Source organism: Cloeon dipterum, chromosome 3 (assembly GCF_949628265.1).
Source record: "Cloeon dipterum chromosome 3, ieCloDipt1.1, whole genome shotgun sequence".
NCBI classification, from domain to species: Eukaryota; Metazoa; Arthropoda; class Insecta; order Ephemeroptera; family Baetidae; genus Cloeon; species Cloeon dipterum.
Window position 1 is genome coordinate 36,820,147 of NC_088788.1, and position 20,627 is coordinate 36,840,773.

A 20,627-nucleotide genomic window follows, 5' to 3' on the forward strand; every position below is an offset into this window, starting at 1 on the left:
CTTGTCCTTTTGACCTTGTCTGCAAGTGAAAAGAAAAGGCAAAACAATGGGCGAGGCGCAACAAATCGAGTGTTTCGGCGAAACGAAGCATCCAAATGCAATCAAAGGGCTGTTTGTTTTGACTGTTGGCTATGCGATGCGGTAGGCCGCAAAATATCAATCTCAATCAAACTGGGATTTTCACGGAGTGCCTGCTTTTAATTCCCATTCGGCGCGTTGTGCCAGATAAGAGAAGCTAGAAAATTACAGCACCGGATCCAGGCCACTTCATCTCATGTGCATTAATTACGATTTGTCGAGTTATTCTCTCGCGATGCGAGCCATAAATTTCCAACTTGAAGTAAATATGCCGAGCGCGATGCAGATTTCCTTTTCCGCCGCCGCCGCCGCCGCCGCTGCAGAGAAATCGCTTCAAGTGGACCAAAAACCAATCTCATCTTTGTACCATTTGTTTGAGTTGTCAATGCGCGCGTTTTAGAGAGGATTTCACTCGGCGTAGAGATGATTGAACGAGGCGATGACACCTGCCGCGCAAATTACTCTAATGGACGCCGCCGCCGCCGATTTGCACACGTATCCGAGTCACGATCGCGGCTTGTTTATTTATTTCCTTAGCCTCTTCTCGTGACACGAATTCGGCACTTTTTCAAACAAACTTCGCTCTTTCTCATTTCCGTCGAAGAAAAAGAAAATTAAACGATTTGACGAACTAATTAGAATGCTTTTTATTTGAAAACTCCTCTTTAGCGGTCTTCTGCGTCCTGATCATTATAATTTTAAAAAAACGACGTCTATCATTAAAATGTTTAGTTTTGGTATGATGAAGAATTTTTTTAGAAATATTTGATAGAGCAGTAAATCTTCTCAACCATCAAAAATTTATAAATTAGTCAGGATGAAAAAGAACGGTGAAAACTGGGAAAATCAGTCTTCCGGAACTTTCAAAATTGACATTATCTCGACAACTTTTAAATTTGCAAAAAGATTATTGGAATTTTTGAACTTTGCGTAAATTCGGAGTTTGAATTTGAATATCTCAAAAATGAAATTTTTAAATTCTGCTCAAAGTATGTAATTAGAAATTTTCCTAAGAGAGTGTAACATGCCTGGAAAATTTCAGGATGGTGAAAATTTGAATTTTTTAGTTCTAAGAAAGTCAAAATTGCGTGATCGATTAATTTTTACAATGGGAAAATGGGAAAATGCTAGGGGTCACTCCTGAGGTCGAAAAAGACCATCAGAAATTGAACCCTGGTGTCAGGGTAGCCCTCGGGAATTAGATTTCCAAGTGTAGCTACTTTGACGACGCCTGACGGCCTCTGTGATGGTTTGATTTTCAAGATCGGAACGGATATGTTGCAGAAATTGTGAAACTCGACCCTTTGGAACCAGATTTTGGTCACAAATATAAAATAAAATAATTTTATCTACCTGTTTCACAAACGTTTGGGATCTTTTCAATTATTCTATCATTTTTTGTACTGTAGAGGGAGCTAGATTTGTATTTATAAATAAAAACTATTGAAAGAGAAGCCCATGTAAATAATTTATATATCAGTTTCTTTTGTTTTCAAAAATTAATTTTTTCAATATTTGAACTTGAAAAGGTATTTTGAATAAAAACTAGATTCAGGGAAGAAAAAAGACACAGTTTGCATTGAAAATCTTTAATGATTTCATGTAATGCGCGCATTAAAAATTAGAAAATCACAATCATTCTCTTAAATCTAGAAATCCTAAGTACACAACGATTTCTTCTAAGTAATATCACACTCTTTTTCATTCAACCAATAAATAAACTGCATCAAAGGTATAAATTAGAGCACTCTGTCCGTGTACACGCGCGTGCAATTCCATTGCACCTGGATGGCCCTCCTTAGAACGCATATACTTGAACAAACAAATAAATTATTTCGGTTGTCCGCTTGGAAAAGCCATAGTCAACAATTTGTATGGCATTTGCATTTTCTTCTCGAATTCGTATGAATCGTCATCCGGGCCCACCCACAACCTAGCTGATCAACAAAATTTTCTTGTTCTAAACCATTGAACTTGGAATTTCCACTCTTGACCTTGCTGTCAATTTCAGCAAGAGCACACTGTCTTTTCGTAATGGAAATTGCCAAGACTAGAACAACACTTTGCTTTTCCTCGCTTGAATCGTCACTCTGGTTGGCCTCGCTTACAATTAGAACTGCAGAATCTGGCTGATCCAGTCCTTGAAGTGAGATATTCTGGTGTAGACGCCGGGCTGGTTGGGTTCCGCGCACCCGATGCCCCACGAGATCACTCCCGCCAGGGTCCACCGCTTGTCCTCTCGCTGGATCACCATCGGGCCGCCCGAGTCACCCTGCAAATCAAATTCCTCTTTTAGCAAACACACACTCAACTATTTAATGACATCAATTTTTTTGTGAAAATTTGACAAAATATAAAATTAAACTGTTAATTCTCAGTCCTGATTAGATTTCAAATTTATTTTCCTGATATTTTTACTCACCTCGCAAGAGTCAAAACCTCCCTTCTTCCAGCCGGCGCAAATGAAAATATTTGGAATGTGCTCGATGTAGCCGGCAGATCTGTACATGGTTTCGCACACTGCGTTTTCTAGCACGGGAACTGACACTTCCTGCATTACGCTGGGCAGGGGACCATCTGGAAAAATAGTCATTGTTAGGTTTGTGAATTCAAATTTTATTTAAATAAATAAACATTTTATTAATTTGTTTTCAGCTGAATTTTTAAATCAAGAAACAACGGTTAACTTCGGCAAAATTTGGATGGTTTAAAAATTATCTTATTATCCATTTCATTTCAAACTTTATTACATTTCTAAAAATCGCTAATTAAGAAAACGATTACTTATTAAAAATAAACTAAATGATCAAGCATGTGATAAGCTGTGCAGAGGGTCTAAACAAATTAAATAAAATAAAAAATTGTAAATAATAAAAAATTTAAAAATATTTTACGGACGTTTTTATGAAATTCTTGTCAGTAGTTCTCGATTTGACTGTACTTGCAACAACTGAGTGCGGTCAATCATTTTCAGCATTTCAAAATGCTCTTCAGATTGCTGCAACGTGACCCGGATTTTATTTTGCTGTTGACCAGAATACGAACGTGCGAGATAATTTCCCTTTTAACATTACATTCAAAATTTCATTCATGTGATTACATGAATGTACTGACAAATTGTGAGAATAAACAGCTATGTATAATAAAAAAAAAAAACTTTAAATTTGTAATTTACAATTTTGATTTTTTTAAAGGAGAATCTCTGAGAATCGATCATTACTATACCAGGATACAAAAAATGCAATTATTACCAAGGTCAAATAGTTCAAAGAAAATGAGCTCATGTGTCATTTTATGCAAAATATTATGAAATTTTTGTGATGCTTGTTCAGAGACGAGTGATTTGCATTTTCCCTGTTTTGATTTAAATTATTATTGACGAATTTTATCACGTCTTAGCAGCAGAAAATAACGTTCAGTTCAAAGGCAATGTCAAGCAACAATAGTCATGAGATAAAAATAGGAGTGATGCCAGAATAAATACCTTCATAAAGTCTGCCCCATCCAGTGACGAAAGCCGTCTCTCCGATGTAGGTTTTGTCGTCAGTGGGGATGCAGATGGGTATCACATTTGGCTGGAAGGTGACTGGCTCGTAGAACCTGAGCAGGGCCAAGTCGTACTCGAAGGTGCGCGAGTCGAATTGCGGGTGACTGGCCACGATCTGCACCCTGCGGTCGAGGTGCGGATGCGCCTCTTTTTCTGTGCTCAGATCGTGTTCTCCGAGCCGCAACAACAGATCTGACGGAGGCACGCTGCAAACATTAAATTCTTATTATTTTAACAACCGTAATTGAAGAGAAAATGGCTCACTTTTCAACGCAATGAGCGGCAGTGATGGCCCAGTTTTCGTTGAGCAGCGCCGCGCCGCACTTGTGCAGATAAGTCGAGGTCCTCCACTGACGCAGCGAGATCTGCGAAACAAGACAATTATTACAGCAATAAATACACCTGAATGGCGTCTTATCACTCACCTGCCAAGGCCACTTGGCGAAGGTAGACCGAGTTCCACCCACGATCCTGGCGTCAGGGTAGAGCCTCCTTCCGCAAACTGCCGTGAGATTCGCGCATTAATTATCTTGTCGTTAGAATTCGAATGATTTAATTTTAATTGCACACTTTACGACTAAGATAGACAGAGAAAACAATGCTCACGCCAACCGAAGAAACCAGAAGTGCGTGAAAAAACACTATCGTGCTGCATTAGAGATATTATTAATATCTTTTCCTCCTTGATTAGCAAATTTTATTCCATGAAAATAGCTCCCGCACTCACCCTGTTTGTAGTCGGACATGTTGAGGGGCGCATCTGTGACCTCGGGCGCAAAAGTGGTTGGCGCCAGGGTAGACGGCTTCGGAGGGAAGGTGGGAGGGGTGGGTCTGCTGACGCTCGGAGGAATTTCCTCGGTGAACAAGCTGCCGTCAGGGTAGGTCGGCGTGGGCTTGGTGGCCACCGATGCTGGTGACGTCGTGGAAAGAGCGACCTGCACCCAGTTATCATCTGCAAGAAAAATTCCGATCGTTCAATGCGCGTATTACGGTAAACGAGGCCCTGAGCTAAGCAGCACACACACCTGGCGCCCCGCGAGAATATTTTTTTAGTCAAGAGCTGGCGTGACTTTCAATTTGAGCAGGGAAAGGAAAATATCATGAATTTTCAGATTTATCGCGCGTCCTCTAATTTATCTCCGAACATTAAAATGGCATTAAAGACCGCCTTTCAAGGAATACGAAATCGAGATGATAACAGTTGTTGAAAGGAGCCTGTTAATTTTTGTTTAACTGCCAGTCGCAGAATTTAAAAAAAGTCGCCGAGATTTGGCAATGCGACGCGCGCGTTTAACGGAAGATTGGGTTTAATTAAAAGGCCCGGCCGCGTGGCTCAAATCGATTATCAGAGAGCTGTGTGCTCGATGGCAATGCAGTCCATAGACCCCCGCTTAATTGTGAGTGTGTGTGTGTGTGTGTGTGTGCGTGTGTGACAACAATAGGTTTTTAAACGTGTACATAATATAGTAGAGAAGGCCAATGATATGCAACCCAACACCAGGCCGTCCGTCCTCACAACCGGTCTGCTCTTAATAAACACACACACACACACACACACACACACACACACACACACACACACACTCACTCACACACTCGCATGGGCAACTGTTCTCCAAAGTAACACCTTGCACCGTTATAGCGCGCACGACGAGGAATATAACGCACGCCTCACTCTCGTCAGCACTTGCCAATTCCGGTGAATTGGAGCCAATTTTTGCTGAACGCTCGTTTGCATTTCATCGATATTATCGCGAAAACTCGTTACGCAATCGTGATACAAGAGCGGGCATTTTTTTTCATCCAAACAAGTGCTGGCGAAAGAAGCCAAAATCAGGGCCAAGATTATTATTTGCTGAAGAGGCTCCCTTTGGTTAATAGATATGACGCAAGATAACTGTAACGAGAGAGGCGCAAGAGGAAATGATGTGTGCTTTGTTGGGGGCCGTGAAAACGACCGACCGGTCCACCGAGAAATATTAGAATTCACGCTCGTCTATTAAACAAGTCAAAGTCATCAGTCTGCGTTTTTTTACTCACCGGTAACGTTGGCTGGCTTCGCAGTTGTCACCACAGGCTTGGCGGTCGAGGTCAGCGCCGGTTTCGTCGGCGACGTCGGCTTCTGGGTGGACGCGGGCTTGGGGAAGGTCGGCGGCGTGGGCTTGGCCGAGGGGGTCGGCTTGCCCGTCGACGTGGGGAAGGTCGGCGGGGTGGGTTTGCTGCTGGCTGCCGGCTTCTGGGTGCCGGACACCGCGTTCGTCTCCTCCTCCACGGCCTCCACGGAGGGCTTTGAAGAGACGGACGCCGCGGTGGACACTTCGTTGCTGACCGTCGTAGAGGGGGTTGGTTTTGGCTTCTGCGTGGTAGTCGAGGACGCCGGTTTGGCCGGCGGTTTGGTGGCGGCGGTGGTTGGTTTCGTTGGCGCTGGCTTCGCTGGCGTTGTGGACGAAGGCTTTGAAGGGGTTGTCGGGGGTTTCGATGCCGTTGTAGAGGGTTTGGAGGCCGTCGTAGGTTTGGAGGCCGTCGTAGGTTTGGAGGCCGTCGTAGGTTTGGAGGCCGTCGTCGAGGGCTTGGATGCCGTCGTTGAGGGTTTGGAGACCGTCGTAGGCTTGGGGGTGGTCGGTTTGGTCGAGACTGGTTTTGTTGAGCTCGGTTTGGAGCCGGTGGTGGCGGGCTTGGCGGTTGAGGGGTAGGTCGGGGGCGGTATCGTCACCGGTTTGGCAGGTTTGGTGGTGTTGCTCGGCTTGGCGGTCAAGGTCGCGTTCGCCGGCTTCCTCGGCGGCGAGAATGTGGTCGGCTTCGTCGCGGCATTCGTCGGCTTGCTGGCCGCAGTGGTCGGTTTGGCCGTCGTGGTCGAGGGTTTCCTGGTCGTGGTCGTCGGCTTGACCGTGGACGCTTTGGTGGGTGCCGGCGCTGCGGTGGTGCTGGTCTCGACCACGTTGGCTGCCGTCACTGGCTTCTTGACGACCTGAGTGAGGTCATTCGTGTCACCGCCACCGAGGTCAACTTCGTGCTGAAGTTCGGGTAGTTTGCAGCAACTGCCGTAGTAAAAGCGGTCCACGCAAACACCCAAATGCGTGCCATTCATTTTTATGCAGGAAAGCGCGAACATGCATGTACCCTTCTCCTGAGTCTTGCGCGAAACGCACTCCAGGTTGCGAATGTTTCTCGCGAAGTTACCTGGAAGAAAGAAAACAAGAGTCAAAACCAGTGAAAGGATAGTATTCAAGATGCCTGAAAATTAAAAAAATGTATCCGGAAAACCACTTCTAAACTCATTGTCAGCACGATAAAAGAAACAGTTTGATTAAACACTGCCGCGGCTTGGTTGGATTTCAGCCTGCGGTTAGAGGAATGTTATACAAGTCTAGTGGTCATTGATCTAGGATTAAATGTGTAGCGCGGAGAAAAGGGAAACGACTTAATTGCTGGCGGGGTAATTTGATACCATTATAGCGGGACGCACGCAATCAATTGACTCGGATTAAAAAAAAGTTCGGCTAGACGCAGCTTCTCAGTCAAGAGTGTTTAATGAATCATAAAGTATACAGTAAAAACGCACTTATTATCCATTCATTCGCAGCTGGACGCAGAGTTTTCAAACGTGTAGATATGTACCGTAATACGCGTGAGAAACGTTATTTCTGAAGCGATTAACAGTGAACGGCTAGTAAGCAGGCGCTTTTCGTTTTTATATTTATTGAAAATCCGCTAATTTCTGCAACTGATGCCGAGAACCATCCATCAATAACGGCACTAGGAAGTATTTTTCAACCAGCAACTCCTTTGAGGGTTGTCGTGTCCGAGTAAAAGTTTTCCGGTGAAAGCAAGCGAGGAAATTCCAGCGACAAAGAGATGAGTGACCTGCGAGTGAGTCAGTGGCGTCAGTATGCCACTAGGTTAAAGTGGGTGTTGCGAGTAGCGACCTCGCCCTAGACCGTCGGAGAAACTCGGGTACAGGGCCGCCCGCCTCTGCACCGGCAGATCGGCAAAAGGTGCAACCAGAAAGAAAAGTGAGGCGATTATCGCACAACCTACGCCACTCTGAAAACGTCTCGCCAAAATTTACAACTTATTCCGGACCTGATGAGTGGTGTGTGTGTGTTTATTATATTAGAAAGTTGGCAATCCGCTTTTGCCATAAGAGGGTGCGCTACTGTTCGTATAGGGTCATTCACAGTGCGTTTGTTTCGGAGTGAATAGTGTGAGAAGTTTCCCTTTCCTTGGGTCCGGTTCACTTTCTTTCTTCTCTGAATCATTCCTCTCCCATGACTTCTTGCATTATGCACCACACTTTTATTAATAGGAGGTGCGATCCTGAGAAAAATTCCCCAACGGCGGCGAGGTTAGATGGAGATCAACATCCTTTGCAATTCTTCCGCGCAGCAGAAAGTTCAATGAATCGTTTGCGAAAATTTCTTAGAACAAGTTAAATTTATCTTCCGATCGGTCAAAATCCGCGTTTAAATTGCTTTTTCATGCACAATTAACCGGAGCCGCGCCAAATTTTCTGCTAAACGAACTGACGCCCGGCGTGTTTGCTTCGTTTAATGAAACAATCACAGCAATTTTCTGCTTCTCGGCTGACGAGTTAAATTGCTGTGACATTGCAGGTCCCGTTCGATTTTCAGATCAATTCCCGTGACTTCTTTTATCGAATCACTCTCATTAAAGAATCATTTCTAATTGCTGGGCTCACGCGGCGTGTGCTATAAGAACAGGGAAACCGTTTTGTAAGTTTGAGATGAGTGTGGCCCATCACTCTCACGGGCTTCAGCCGATAATCCGTTAGCCTTTTGCAGTTAACTTTTGGGCATCATTCTCACGGACTCGCTGCTTTCCACGCACTCGCAGCTGGTCACATTTCATTTCACACCCACTCTGTCCGCCGCTCCAATGGGAAATGAAAGCAGGCATATATTCGCATTGACGGACGAATTGCCTCTGGTCATTTTGTAGCAGTACTTCTCACTATACTCTCCCCAAACTGACTCATTTCTTCGGCATCGCCGCGCGGGTACCGTAAAACTTTTGTTTCTAAAAATTCCAATGCGAGCAGTCACGCAAGAATTTTATCGAATTTGTTGCAGATACGACATTTTCATAATAAAACTATACGACGTTTCTTGGCGTGTAATACCTGTTCAGAAATAATAAAACGTATTATGATAAAATCTATTTCTTATGATTAAGACAGGCGAGGCTTAACATAAACTGCGTGAGGACACACAGATTAGAGAAAATGTCATCAACCTCTGGCCAAAATCGCTATGACGAATCCGTAAAACAACACTATAATTGAGTTCAGGCACAGCTAAATCCTAATCGTTGAGTAGCTCTCACGGAAGTTTGTAAAAAAAAGTAAAGCAAAAAGCGGAAAAGGAATTGCTCCCACGATTTACACCGCGATTGTCATTTTAGTTCGCAAACATGACAGATGAGCATATCATTCAACCGGTTCTTGCGTATTTTTCTTTTTCTTTTTTTCAACAAAAACCAGGGGAATTCTTCTCTGTACTTTAGTTGCTGTGCAACAAAACTTCATGACTTTGCAAGTCGAAGCTTTTGTAAATATTTGGATTTTTGTCCGTGTGCTCCGTGCACCATCCAATAAATCCCAAGGTTTCGAAAGGATAATTTTTTCACGTTTCTTTATTATATCACGATTGATCCCTGCGAATTTATTTAATTTTAGATTCCATACCCAGCATAGTTATCATCTTTGAAATGACGACCTAGAACGTTGTTAGCAATTTTTTTTTATTCTAAAACTGCGGATCATAGAGGAATGCGCCTACCAAAAATATCGGATTAATCACTCTTGGTCGGACGGATATGGCGTGCGGTGCAGTAACGCGGCGTGGCCGGCGGTCGGGATTTGGCGTCCGGCGTCTCGACTCGAGCCACAAAGTTGCACGTGAACTGCAGGTAATTGCGTTGGTCGGCAGCACGCGGTGATGGTAAGTGTATAGTTAATAATTATTGTCGTCGGTTTGTTCTCGTCACACAGGCCGCGGCAGCCTGAGCAGTTCAAGGCCAAAGTTTTAGAGCAGAAAGGCTTGCGTTTGCCTGGCATCCACGACTTCTGTATACATGAGGTAACGGGATTGTCTTACCCGCGAGAGCCGCGCAGCCAGATGCCTCCTCTTCCTACACACTTCATATATATTAATACAGAAAACGCGCCCTTTCTACCTGCTCGTGATCCAAACTACGTATTTCTCGTCATAATTATTTTAATTTCATGTTGTTCGGTCTCTGGTTCAAATGTCGGCAGACTGTTTTCCTCCTCTTTTTGTGATAATGGAGCGATAAAAGCCACTCAGTTGCATTTATCTCCGGTGTTGATGCCTATATTCCGACTTCCTCGAATTTTATTGTGTGTATTTTTTTTATAAATCACTGCTGCCGAAACTTTATTGCCCTCCTCACTATAACCTTTTCTTTGTTCGAGTTCAGAGGGTCTCTCGTTGCGTAGTTCGTGGAATTACGCCTGCCTCGAGTATTAATTATAAAGTAAAGCACTCTTTAAAAAAGTCAGATTTGCTTTCCGTCAAGAGATAATGAATGCCTGCTGCTAACAATAGATGCGCACCGCACTTTACGTCATCAAACCACAACTGAAATGTGACCCATTTTCGCTTTGGTTTACCCCAGCGTAGACAAAAACTTCCCATCTCCGATTGGAAAACAAATGAGGCGTGCAGCAAAGAAGAAAAAGTTTCCATTTCATTGTTTGGTAATTACGCTATGGGATTTGTAGAGCATAAAGAAAACAATTCGGGTGGTGTTTTCTTGTAAATATTCATTAACAATCGCGGTTAGAGTGTTTGCATGGAGGAAAGAGAGAATCGCTGGCGGTTTAATTGTGACGAGAGGCTCGTTGTCTCAGTGACCCAGAAATGAAGACGACGTCGCGCGCATTATTTCAATTTGTATAAAAGGAACGTGTGCCAAGCGAAGGCGTGTATGTGAGACGCATGCAGATCGATCGCGAGCCAGCAGCCAACTCTTCCTGCTCTTTACACCTACAGACCTACATCCTATTTGTTGTCGTTTTGTTATCAATTCTCCGCGAGCTGCTGCTCTCATCGCCGCGCGGGCCACTGACAACTTTACACAAATCACAGCGCGGTTTCGCGATTGTCTCCGCCGTACGTGTGGCCTTTCTAATTCTAATCATCTGGGTCGACTTTATTTAAAAAAATCTTAATGAGACCAAACAAAATATTTTAAATTAAATGAAACACTCTAGAAGATATCTGCAGGACACCAATTAACATGAAACTAATCTTTTGTTTTTTGCAGAATATCTTAAAAAATTCAGCGATTTTTTTGCTAAATTTCCTTCCTGGTGAAATAAACCCTTATAATTTTCAATAAGGAAACAGTGCTCGCCGCTTGATTAGCATGAAAACTTTTCCCTATTCATACGGAATATGTATTTTACTGATCCCTTTAATTGCAAAATTTCCGCATTGGTCCCGTAAACTACTAAATAATCATCTCGTGCTTGTCATTTGCGATTGTGACCCTTATGTGCTAATTATTCAGCGAATATAAGCCGGTGCGTTCACACCCGTGTCAAAATTGGGATGTGTGTCTGATTCTCTAGGCGCCAAGTGAGTGCAAATAGTCGCGGGCGGGTTCACCGCACTTGGCGACTCGTATGAATCAGTGTGGCGGCTCATCGCGAGTGAAATTAATGCGGGTCACGCTTCCCGCACTCATTTCGTTCCATTTTTGACCAGTCAGAAAATAATTGCAAGTAAAAAGCCAAGACAAGTGCAATTCCGATCTGGCGTAAAAAGTGGTTTTCCGGAAACGCTCGGAGTGTAATTATAGTTGAAGAGTAAAATAAGATGTGCACTCACCTGGCGCCAAGGCAGGATGCGAGGGTCCGAGGGGTGAGCCGGTGGTGGTGGCCGCCAGCAGCAGGACAATCGTGCAGACGAGCAGGAGGCTTCCGCGGCCCTGGCGCGCCTCCGACATGGTGCGGTCTGCAAGCAGAGCGGACGGAGGTTTTGACTCGTCCATCGTGAAGAAGCGACTGCTTGAACCCGGTACCTGCGGCTCTGGCTGTGCACACGCGGCTCTCGGCCGGCCTGACATGAGTGGAAGCGAAGGAAGGAGGAGGAGGGGGGGGGACAGCCTGGCGGCTTTTCGCTGTACCTTACCTTCCAGGGGCTGCGTTTAGTTGTTTTATTATGTGTTTGCACAGACTCTTTTTTGGCAGCAAGGTTAAGACGAGTTTTGCGCTTCTCGTTTTTTTTGGGGGGGAATTATTCGGCATCCTTTGTGATAAGCCAAGAAGTTCTTACTTTATAATAGCACCTGTCTCGCGATTCTTTAGCAGAGATAAATCTGCGTAAGGGAAGAACACAGCACATGAGGTTCAATTCCATATAGACATCAAGGATTTGTGGCGGTCATTTAAATTGCAGCTTTGCCCTTCAAAAGAGGCACCTTACAATTAAGAAACGGTAAAGTTGTAGTTTATCACGATGCAGTTACCTGATCTTTTGGATCTAATGGCTAAGCCTTGAAGATTAAAAGTTGATTGGAATATTTGCTAATTTTAATGCATTTTCACAGGAAAATTTTTGAAAAATGTTTCTTAAAATGTCAAACCCCCAAAGAATTTCTCGATGGACAGCCAGAAATGGAACTTGATTAAAGCGCCGTTGGCGTCTGTGCGGCTTCCCTGCTTTTGCCGAAAAATCGCGCGTCGAACTCTCCGCAGCCATATTATTTGCATGAGAGGAGAAGCTGCGGCCGCAAGTTGGTTGCTCCTGAGAGCGAAAGCCAGTGAAGCGCGAGGGTGGAACTGAACCGAGGACAATGCCACTCCACTTTGCGCGCGAGGTCTCAAGGACGCGAACGTTGCTCCTTTTTTACTCGCGAGTGCGAGAACAATGAATGCGCTGCTCTCGCGCCGCCGACGGACGGGAGGATGATTTTTAAAGTGTTCGAGTGTGAGTGTGTTATTCGCCAGTGTCATTGCACCTTCGCATCCTTTCCGATTGCAGCAGCAGAAAAATTTGATGCGCCAGCCGCCCGCGCGGCCGAAATATTCTCACACACCAAATTCATTTCACCTTCGTTCAGGTCAACCGCGTCTTCGCACTCTCGGATGCGCAGACAAACATTTTTGTATACTGTCACGCCAATTTCGGCAAGTGCGTGCCTTGACATTTAAGACAAGAGAGGTTTGGTCTCGCTTTGGATGCAACTGTTTCAACATTTATTTATTTTGATAAGCCATTTAAAAAGATAAATAATCAATTTCCACAAGTTAACTGTTAAAAAAACCTTTGATTTTTTTTTCAAATTTGGATAAAGTGATCAGCCAACACTGGAGGAGGTTGAAAATCGTAAAGTTGGACATTTATCTAAGATTTTCAGCTAAAATCCAAATCAATTTACTTGTTTTGCAGATATAATCGATTATCAGTACTAAAAAATAATAATTTGAGCTTATTTGATGGCCAGTACACCGTAAAAATAAGGTTTTCCTCTTAAACATCAGTTACAAATATTGTCCGTTTTATCGCCTCTTAGCTCGTTCTTATTTATGTTTTAATTCGAATGAGTGCACTTTTGCTTTTGATAAAACAGGAAAATCTTGCTTGTACACGTGTGCACCATTTGGAGCGCAGGAAATTGCGATCGGGACCCGAGATGTGGTTTAGCCTCATTTTCCGCTGGCTGTTTCCCCAAATATGCACCTTCCTTCCTTCTCGCTGACTAACACCTGCCTTTTCTTGCAAAGACAACTTTTCTCTGTACCATGCAAGTGTGACGCATAAATTAATTAGTCTCTATATAAGTGCAGGAAATGCGCGATATGACAAATAGCGTGTTTTCATTTCGCAGCTAGGGTGTCTCGCGCCGACAAAACCGGCAAATGAGAAACAAATTGTGAGTCGTGTTGTTGGCATGATTTGGCAGATTAGCCTGCCTGCATGCTGCTGCAGCCAGGACAATAATGGTTTCCAACTCGTGCTGCTGCCGTCGACATGATAGTAGCGGTCTGGATAATGAGCAGCACTCAATAACTGTATACACTTCGACGCATTTCAATCTTTAGCTGGGAAAAAATGGACGAGAGTTGGAGCGAAATCTTTCCTTATTATAAATATATATATAGCAGGCAGCTCACGCATTGCATGACAGCGGATTCCAACCCCATTTTACCGGAGAAAAAAATTAATAATGGGAGTTGAGGGGTTTCTGAATTTTTTTTCTTTGCGTCAGCTCTAAAATGGGCCTTTCCGTCTGAAATACGCCAAACTCTAAAAATCGTGTATACGAAAACACGGGAGGAGAAACATTGCGTCACAAAACAGGTTTTTGCGCGGTTGGGACTTTACAGGGGGTATTAGGCAATTTAAATTTTTATTGTTTTGAGAGAGACAGTGCCGGGTAATTTCGCAGCTTTGTCCGTTCAAATCTATTCTGGATTGTTTAGTTAGTCATTGCGCTTGAGCATACAAAAAATACGACTCAAGGAAATAATCAATGGGATTGCGTTGACGTCACAATCTGCGTCTCCCTGCTCAATACGAAAGCAATGATATAATCGCATTACGCACAATGCAGAAAGTTTTGCTTTCTCTGGATTATTATTCACGAGCCATCGGCATGGAAAGGAGGATGCGCGTCCGCGAGAAATGAATCATTCCTATTTGTTTCGTGCCCCGGTACCGGTACCGAAACTGGTCCAGCTGCTGTGTGTCATTCACTTTCTCTGCTCTGTGCCAAAGTGCAATTAATATATAATGTTTTTCGGGTCGTTGCCACCAAAAGCGCGCGGCCGTTCATCTCACTTTTGTCTCTGGCACGTCTGCCGCATCCGTGCAGCGTCTTCTGTCACTCCAACAATAATTCAATTATGCTCAGGCCGGCCGGCCGACGTGCACGTTTCATCTGGCAGGTCCTTTTTATTTATCTTTGTGTTGTGCCACGCAGTAAATGGACCAGAAAAGCGATTCTGTCCGCAGCGAAAAGTTTTTGCATGACTGCGAACTTTGTCAAATTGCTCTACTTCGTTTCTTATAAAAAGGTAATGATTTTCATAAAGCAATGCTTCTTCCAGGCCAATTTGCGCGAATGACGCGTCCGACGGAATAAGAGCAAGCGTCCTTGGGAAGGCCCACAATTTTTGAGCATTTTCGAGTGATTCTTCCACCGCGAATGTGCAGCGTAATTGTCCATCTGCCGCGGCACGATTTTCCCATTCATTTCGTATTCCAGGCAGCAGATTTGGAGCAGCGCATCAAATTCGCCACGCGGACGCGCGGACGAAAAAAGAGTCATTGCAGATGATTGCATTAGCCTAGTTGCAAGACAATGAGCGCGTTAATTGCCTTGTCATTTTTAGGCGGCACACTTTCGGCTAAATAATTTGTCATCTGAATAATGAATCGAACTGCCTGCGCCGCTGGTCACTCGCCTCGCATGTAAGCTCATTTGCTTGCGTATTACTCCTCACAGTCAGTCTTCACCGCATGGCGCATGGCAAAGTGATCCCGTTAGGGCCGCGCTAGCTGCCGTGCGAGAGAGTGCGAGCTCAAATGAATGCGAGATACAGCCTTTCCTCTCTCACCACTCGGTGCATGGTGCCCGGCACTCAATTCAAGTGCTATCTAGTCCAACTCGGCTGCCACAGTTTACTTGAAAAGGTTTTTGTTTTTCAAATAATTAGGATTCGTTGCACTCTTTATTTATTTTATAATTGCCTTTCTGTGAGCCGTTTCTGTCTTTTCCACTATAGACGAGAAATAATAGATTAATTTATTTGATTTTGCAGTATAAAACACGTCCACTGGATTCCATGTGCAGGGTTGGGGTGTAACTTGCGGGAATTTTGAATTTGTGGCGTTGCTTCCAGAAAAAAATTAAAAAAGGAGTGTTGCACAGCACGGGAAATCGTAAAATTTGACGTTTTTTACTGATATTTTTAGCCTTTAAATTGATGAGAAAAGTGGCTGCGAAGTTAGCATGCTTTTCAAATGGCGTAGACTGTCTCCTTACTTGAAATCCTATTTTATTTCACAATAAAGAGTTTTCCTTAAAAGGTGTCATACGCTGTTGAATAGATCTCGACGAGAGGAATCAAAATCTGCTAAGAAATTGTAGTCAAGCGCTGGAAATTTTGGAGAAAATTGGAAAAATTGAATTTTTACTGTAGCAAGCTTCTTTTTTAGAGAAAAATTGTTTATTATGGATCAACTGCTTATTGCAATTCACTTTAAAACTAATCGATTCCCTAATGGCTTTAAATGAACTGTTACTGATTAACCTATTAATTAATATTTATTTCTTTAAAAAAAAGTCTGAATTACAAATTAGGTTTTTTAATCTAAAACATAAGCCATATTTTCCACTTTTAATGCTTTCTTGGGCAATTTATCCATTTGATGAAGACACACTTTTATTTATACAACCGCGATATTGCCACACGACTCACGCAACTCGAGCTGAAACTGGGCAAAACTGCTGTGGCGCGCGCAGTAGGTTATGTCAAGAAATAAGGCTTTAATTATTATCCCCATTCCCCGGCGGCGAAAGATGCATTCATAATGCGCATTGTGGGATATCTTCCTCGTGAGTGACTCATTCCCAGTGCTGTGGTCACAGGTTGAAAGGAGGTCAGCAAAAGACAAATATACCGGTGCTTTGCGCGAATAATAAATAAATAGGCCTCTGCGAGCGAACGAGCGAGCTCTTTCTCCGAGCGCATCGCATACCTGACCGCGCGGCGCGAAGAGAGAGAGAGAGAGAGAGAGAGAGAGAGAGAGAGAATTTCCAGCGCACTCGTCTTAAATTGCATTTCAGGTATTTCGATTAACATCAACAAGGCGTAAAGTGCAAATTAAATCACATCTGTTAGCCGGTAAATTACGGCTGAGATCAATGCTCAATTGAATTTATGCGAAACGAGAAATATTCGAAAACGAGTTTTGAGATCTTTGACCCTTCGCCCTTTGTGTTTATGAAACGTGACATGATGTTTCATAAGACGTCCTGTGCCTCCTGCCGGCGGTACAACTTCGTGCAATTTGTCTGCCTCAGCCGCGTCTTGCGATTAAAGAAAAAAAAATGCCGCGCGCAGATTAATCATAGCGTGAGAACGCCGTGCTTATAAAACACAAAAAACTATATATTTATATTCCTCACCGGTGTGGAGGAGACGAAGGGGTGGTTGTTACAGTCCAAGACCTGCTTTCTCGAGTGTGGAGCCGCTGTGCATGTGGGTGGCGGGCTCTTCTCTCCTCGTGGCTCAAGCAGGCGCGCGATTGGGATGTGTGTGCGGCGGCGAGTGTGCGCTGCGCTCGAGTCAACAGCGGCCTACCGACTGCCTAACAGGTAGTTGGGCAGGCAGAACCTCTTCCTTCATCAGCTGTGTGGTAAAGTGAACGACCTGCCTTGCCCCTGCGGGCTTTGCCGACGCTCAACAGCCTCCTAAATACCCTGCCTGCCTGACTGCCACCAGATCGACGTTACCATTCGCTCTTGTCCAAATATCGCAACTGCCAAAGCTTCTTCCTAATTATTATTTGGAGGCACTCATATTAGAGGTTGTAAATTACAAATAAAAAGAGTTGCATTATGATTTTCCTCATTTTCTAATTTTTATTTACATGTAATTTTTAAAATGCCTTTTGCCGCATCATTCCTTGGATTAATCTGCTTTTGATTTTTTGTTCAATACAATCGCTTGACGGAAAAATTGGAGATTTCGATTTATTTTCCATCAATGCAGCTATATATTTTTGTAAATAATAAGTGAAAAAAAGAAAAAGTCAAAGAGGGAATGGAACTTCTTTAATTAAAATTAAAGAGTACTACATTATTAAAACTTTTTTATTGCAACACAGTCCTGATTTAATAAATATTAGAGTATGTACTGACTACGTCTAGAACAATGCAAATCTTATCAGCAAGAAGATCAGTAAAGAAATAATCGCAATTGGGCAAGAAAAAGCGGACGCTGCACCGCCACCGATTCCCGGAACCAAAAGGGCCCCACTACCACCCCCGTCGTCTCCAAATCCACCCCCGCCGGCGCCGTTTGAAATGCCATTGCCGTCGTTGCAACGGTCTGTGGTGCAAGAACGGAAGTAGGTCTTGAACTGCGAGTCGGTCACCTCGGAGTTTATGAAGTCTGGACTTTGCTCGCATCCACGGTAGAAGGAAAACACGGCGCCTGATTTATGGGGCCATTAGAAAAGAAATTGTGATGACATTTTTTGCGGATTGTCCCTCACCTCCCTGATCGACGTACTCGATCCTTCTGATGACGCAGTACTTCTTGTTGCAGTTGACGACTCCATTCGGCACATCCTTCGCTGACAGTTCACACTTCCTGTCCCCCTTGATTCCGTTTTGTACACATGCGTAGCACTTGAGGCCTATTTGAAACATAAAAGGTTTTTTTTCGAAAAATTGTGTTAGTTTTGAGAAAAGAACTGTCCAAATTGTCCTAAAATTGTTATGGTAGGAAAAAATGAAAATTAATTATCCTTACTATTAACTTTTACATTTTAAGTAAAGCAAACAATCAGAGAATAAGGGATAGAGGTTCTTTGGTTGGCGCTGGCCTCGAGACGGTGGTGCGTGGCGACACTGGCGACACAGTGGCAGGCGTGGCAGCCAGCAGCGAGGCTTGTGGCTTGGTGGCGCTGCTGTCTCGATCAGAGGAAACCACTCTCTGCTCTGATTGGTCGCGGGTGTTTTTGTGACGTATCTTATTGCTTAGGTGTGGTTCAATAACCGCCAAAATAACACGGTTTTTTAAATTTTCGGCTTTTGGCATCGAGAGGAGTTGAAATAAAATGATTCAGCTTACTCAAAAATCGATTGGCACTGTCAAAAATGAAATTCTAGAGCTACGACAAACCAAGTTTTTGTTACGGCAGATTTATCGCTGAAATTTTCGTCTAAATATTTTTGTTATAAATTTTTCTGCCTCAAAGCAGACCAAACGCAATTTTAGGATTGAACTAGAATGGTAACCTGTTAAACATAATTGAACATGAATTCAGCAAATCAAAATATTTGGTTTTACACGAATTTGACAGGTTTAAAACGATTTAGGGCCATAAATTTGTTCTCATTTCATCAGAAAAAGATTCTCAGAAGTCTAAATATCTCAGCTTAACTATTAATAAGTGAAGACTTACCAGACGTGACGTCCACTTGCAGAGCACAAATCACCAAAACGAACGCAATCAGGAGGCGCATTTTCCAATTCTGACTGTGTTGACTTATCACCGATCGACAGAATGACAAATTCGACGCAAGGATCGGTTTGTTATCTTCGGTTTTATCTTTTCAGAAATGGCATTGACGTGGCGTTAAGTGATAAGCATAGAGTTGATTGTATTCAACTCATTTTAATCATAATTAATGACAAATGCACTTTGGCAAATATGAAACGAAATACGATATACATTTTAAAATAAATTATGAGATTAATTCCTAGCAGGTTCGTCATCAATCATCTGAATTATCGATTACAGTCGTCTTACGGAACACTTTTTTAATTTTCGTGATTGCATCAAATGGTGTAGAAGGGCTGGCTTCAATCTTTCAGGTTTGGTTTGTAGAGGTGGTGGTAGTTTGGCAGTACTTTGGTCAGGAAATCGATTTGCAGCGTCTGCGGCTGTGGATTTCAAATTGTAACGAGCGTCTCGACAACTCAATGCTCGACTCACTGGCGGCCTGTCTGCTTGTTGGCGCCGACTGCAGTTGTCTCCGTAAATTACAGTGTTTTCCGGCAGACACTCTTCACTCACGAGACGGCAATGCGCCCCAACAATACAGCCGTTCGTCAGCTCCACTTTTCGCCCGACTAAACCTGCTTGAAATATTAAAGCCTCGAGTGTTCAGTTAAAAAAACCTACATTTGGATTCAAGGACATTTTGGTCTCCTATTTTCAGCGCCTCTGAGTGGCAATCGACTTCGAAAACATTGTTATTTCCAATAATCATCACAGTGGCATTTCCTGTACTTTCCTGGCTTGCAGGGAATCTAGAGTAAAATGTTATAAATCGAATAAGACAGTTAAAAATTTATTACTTGTTCACGATTGCGGCTTGCTCCTCGATCAAATTATTTTCGCCGATGATGATGGGGCCGGCCTCGGCGATGATCTGCGCCTTCGGGTGGACGACCGTGTTTTTGCCAATGGTGATGTCACCCTTAAGATCACATTCCGTGCAAACCACCGCGCCTTGGTGGATTTTTATGCTGCAAACAAAGAAAGAGATCGATTTTAATTTAGCCCTGCACTTGACGTTCAATACTTTCTCGGGGAGCTCTTACAAGGGCAAAAAAAGAGTATCAAGTTTTCTTATGTACGAGGAACAAAGCCTTGCCAGCCACACAATGCAGAGTGGATAATATGTAAGTATAATGTACGTGGGTGGCCGCAAATCTCACAAATCAATAAGCACGGCCAGGAGTGCGTGCATGCGAAATCGACACCGGACCGAAATTCGCGCCGGTTTCGTTGTCACGCTCGAAAGAGGCGTTTCAATAGTGGCTGACCGCCGGAATTTACCTATTTTCCATTGATTTTCGGCAGGAAACCCTTCGCGAAGCAGCAGCCACACACCATAGACGTCAGGTCGTCGGCGCCAGCTGTTTCCTTTTGTGTTTATTTTCCATTCATGAGTGCTGGTAGTTCTAGCCGATGCATGCAGGTGGCCTCACTGGCTCGAGCGAATAAAAGACATTATAAACCAGGACAGGCTGAGACGCCATCTTGAACTTCAGACTTAATGCGATGCTGTGTCACAAGAAGGCGTGTCTGGTTATGGTATTAACATGGCGGAGCTGCTGGTCTTGATTTTGCTGTTCTTAGAGCAAAAAACCGGTTTTTGTATTTAGCAAAAAAATTATTTTTCCTTAATTCTGATCATATCCCCGGTTTTTTTCAATTTACAGGTTGAAAATATGGATTTTTCAATTTTAGATGGTTAAGACGGTTCA

The 20,627-nt window shown here is 43.6% G+C and overlaps 3 protein-coding genes across 5 annotated transcripts; all 3 read right to left on the bottom strand.

Moving 5' to 3' along the window:
* Positions 1–1,651: 1,651 nt before the first annotated feature.
* On the bottom strand, positions 1,652–16,966 carry Np (Notopleural). 3 transcript variants are annotated; one of them, XM_065486847.1, is made up of 9 exons: positions 16,808–16,966; positions 11,500–11,625; positions 5,666–6,805; positions 4,353–4,577; positions 4,051–4,127; positions 3,890–3,990; positions 3,563–3,831; positions 2,501–2,655; positions 1,652–2,350 (listed from the first exon to the last, which is right to left on the bottom strand). In XM_065486847.1, exons 2-9 carry the CDS (start codon positions 11,615–11,617, stop codon positions 2,189–2,191), a joined length of 2,247 nt encoding a protein of 748 aa, XP_065342919.1. In that variant the 5' UTR covers positions 11,618–11,625; positions 16,808–16,966; the 3' UTR covers positions 1,652–2,188. The 3 variants fall into 3 exon arrangements, with proteins under 3 accessions (XP_065342919.1, XP_065342918.1, XP_065342917.1); XM_065486846.1 differs by lacking the exon at positions 16,808–16,966 and having other exon boundaries at positions 5,666–6,118; positions 6,155–6,805; positions 11,500–11,711; XM_065486845.1 differs by lacking the exon at positions 16,808–16,966 and having other exon boundaries at positions 11,500–11,712.
* A 510-nt stretch (positions 16,967–17,476) lies between these two features.
* On the bottom strand, positions 17,477–18,959 carry LOC135941364 (uncharacterized). The gene is made up of 3 exons (XM_065486852.1): positions 18,814–18,959; positions 17,899–18,042; positions 17,477–17,837 (listed from the first exon to the last, which is right to left on the bottom strand). The coding sequence occupies exons 1-3, from the start codon at positions 18,872–18,874 to the stop codon at positions 17,548–17,550; spliced, it is 495 nt and encodes a 164-aa protein (XP_065342924.1). The 5' UTR covers positions 18,875–18,959; the 3' UTR covers positions 17,477–17,547.
* Positions 18,960–19,006: 47 nt separating this feature from the next.
* DCTN6-p27 (dynactin subunit 6) lies at positions 19,007–20,355 on the bottom strand. Its single transcript, XM_065486851.1, has 5 exons — positions 20,197–20,355; positions 19,713–19,883; positions 19,537–19,664; positions 19,348–19,490; positions 19,007–19,295 (listed from the first exon to the last, which is right to left on the bottom strand). Exons 1-5 carry the CDS (start codon positions 20,205–20,207, stop codon positions 19,215–19,217), a joined length of 534 nt encoding a protein of 177 aa, XP_065342923.1. The 5' UTR covers positions 20,208–20,355; the 3' UTR covers positions 19,007–19,214.
* Between the last annotated feature and the right edge of the window lie 272 nt (positions 20,356–20,627).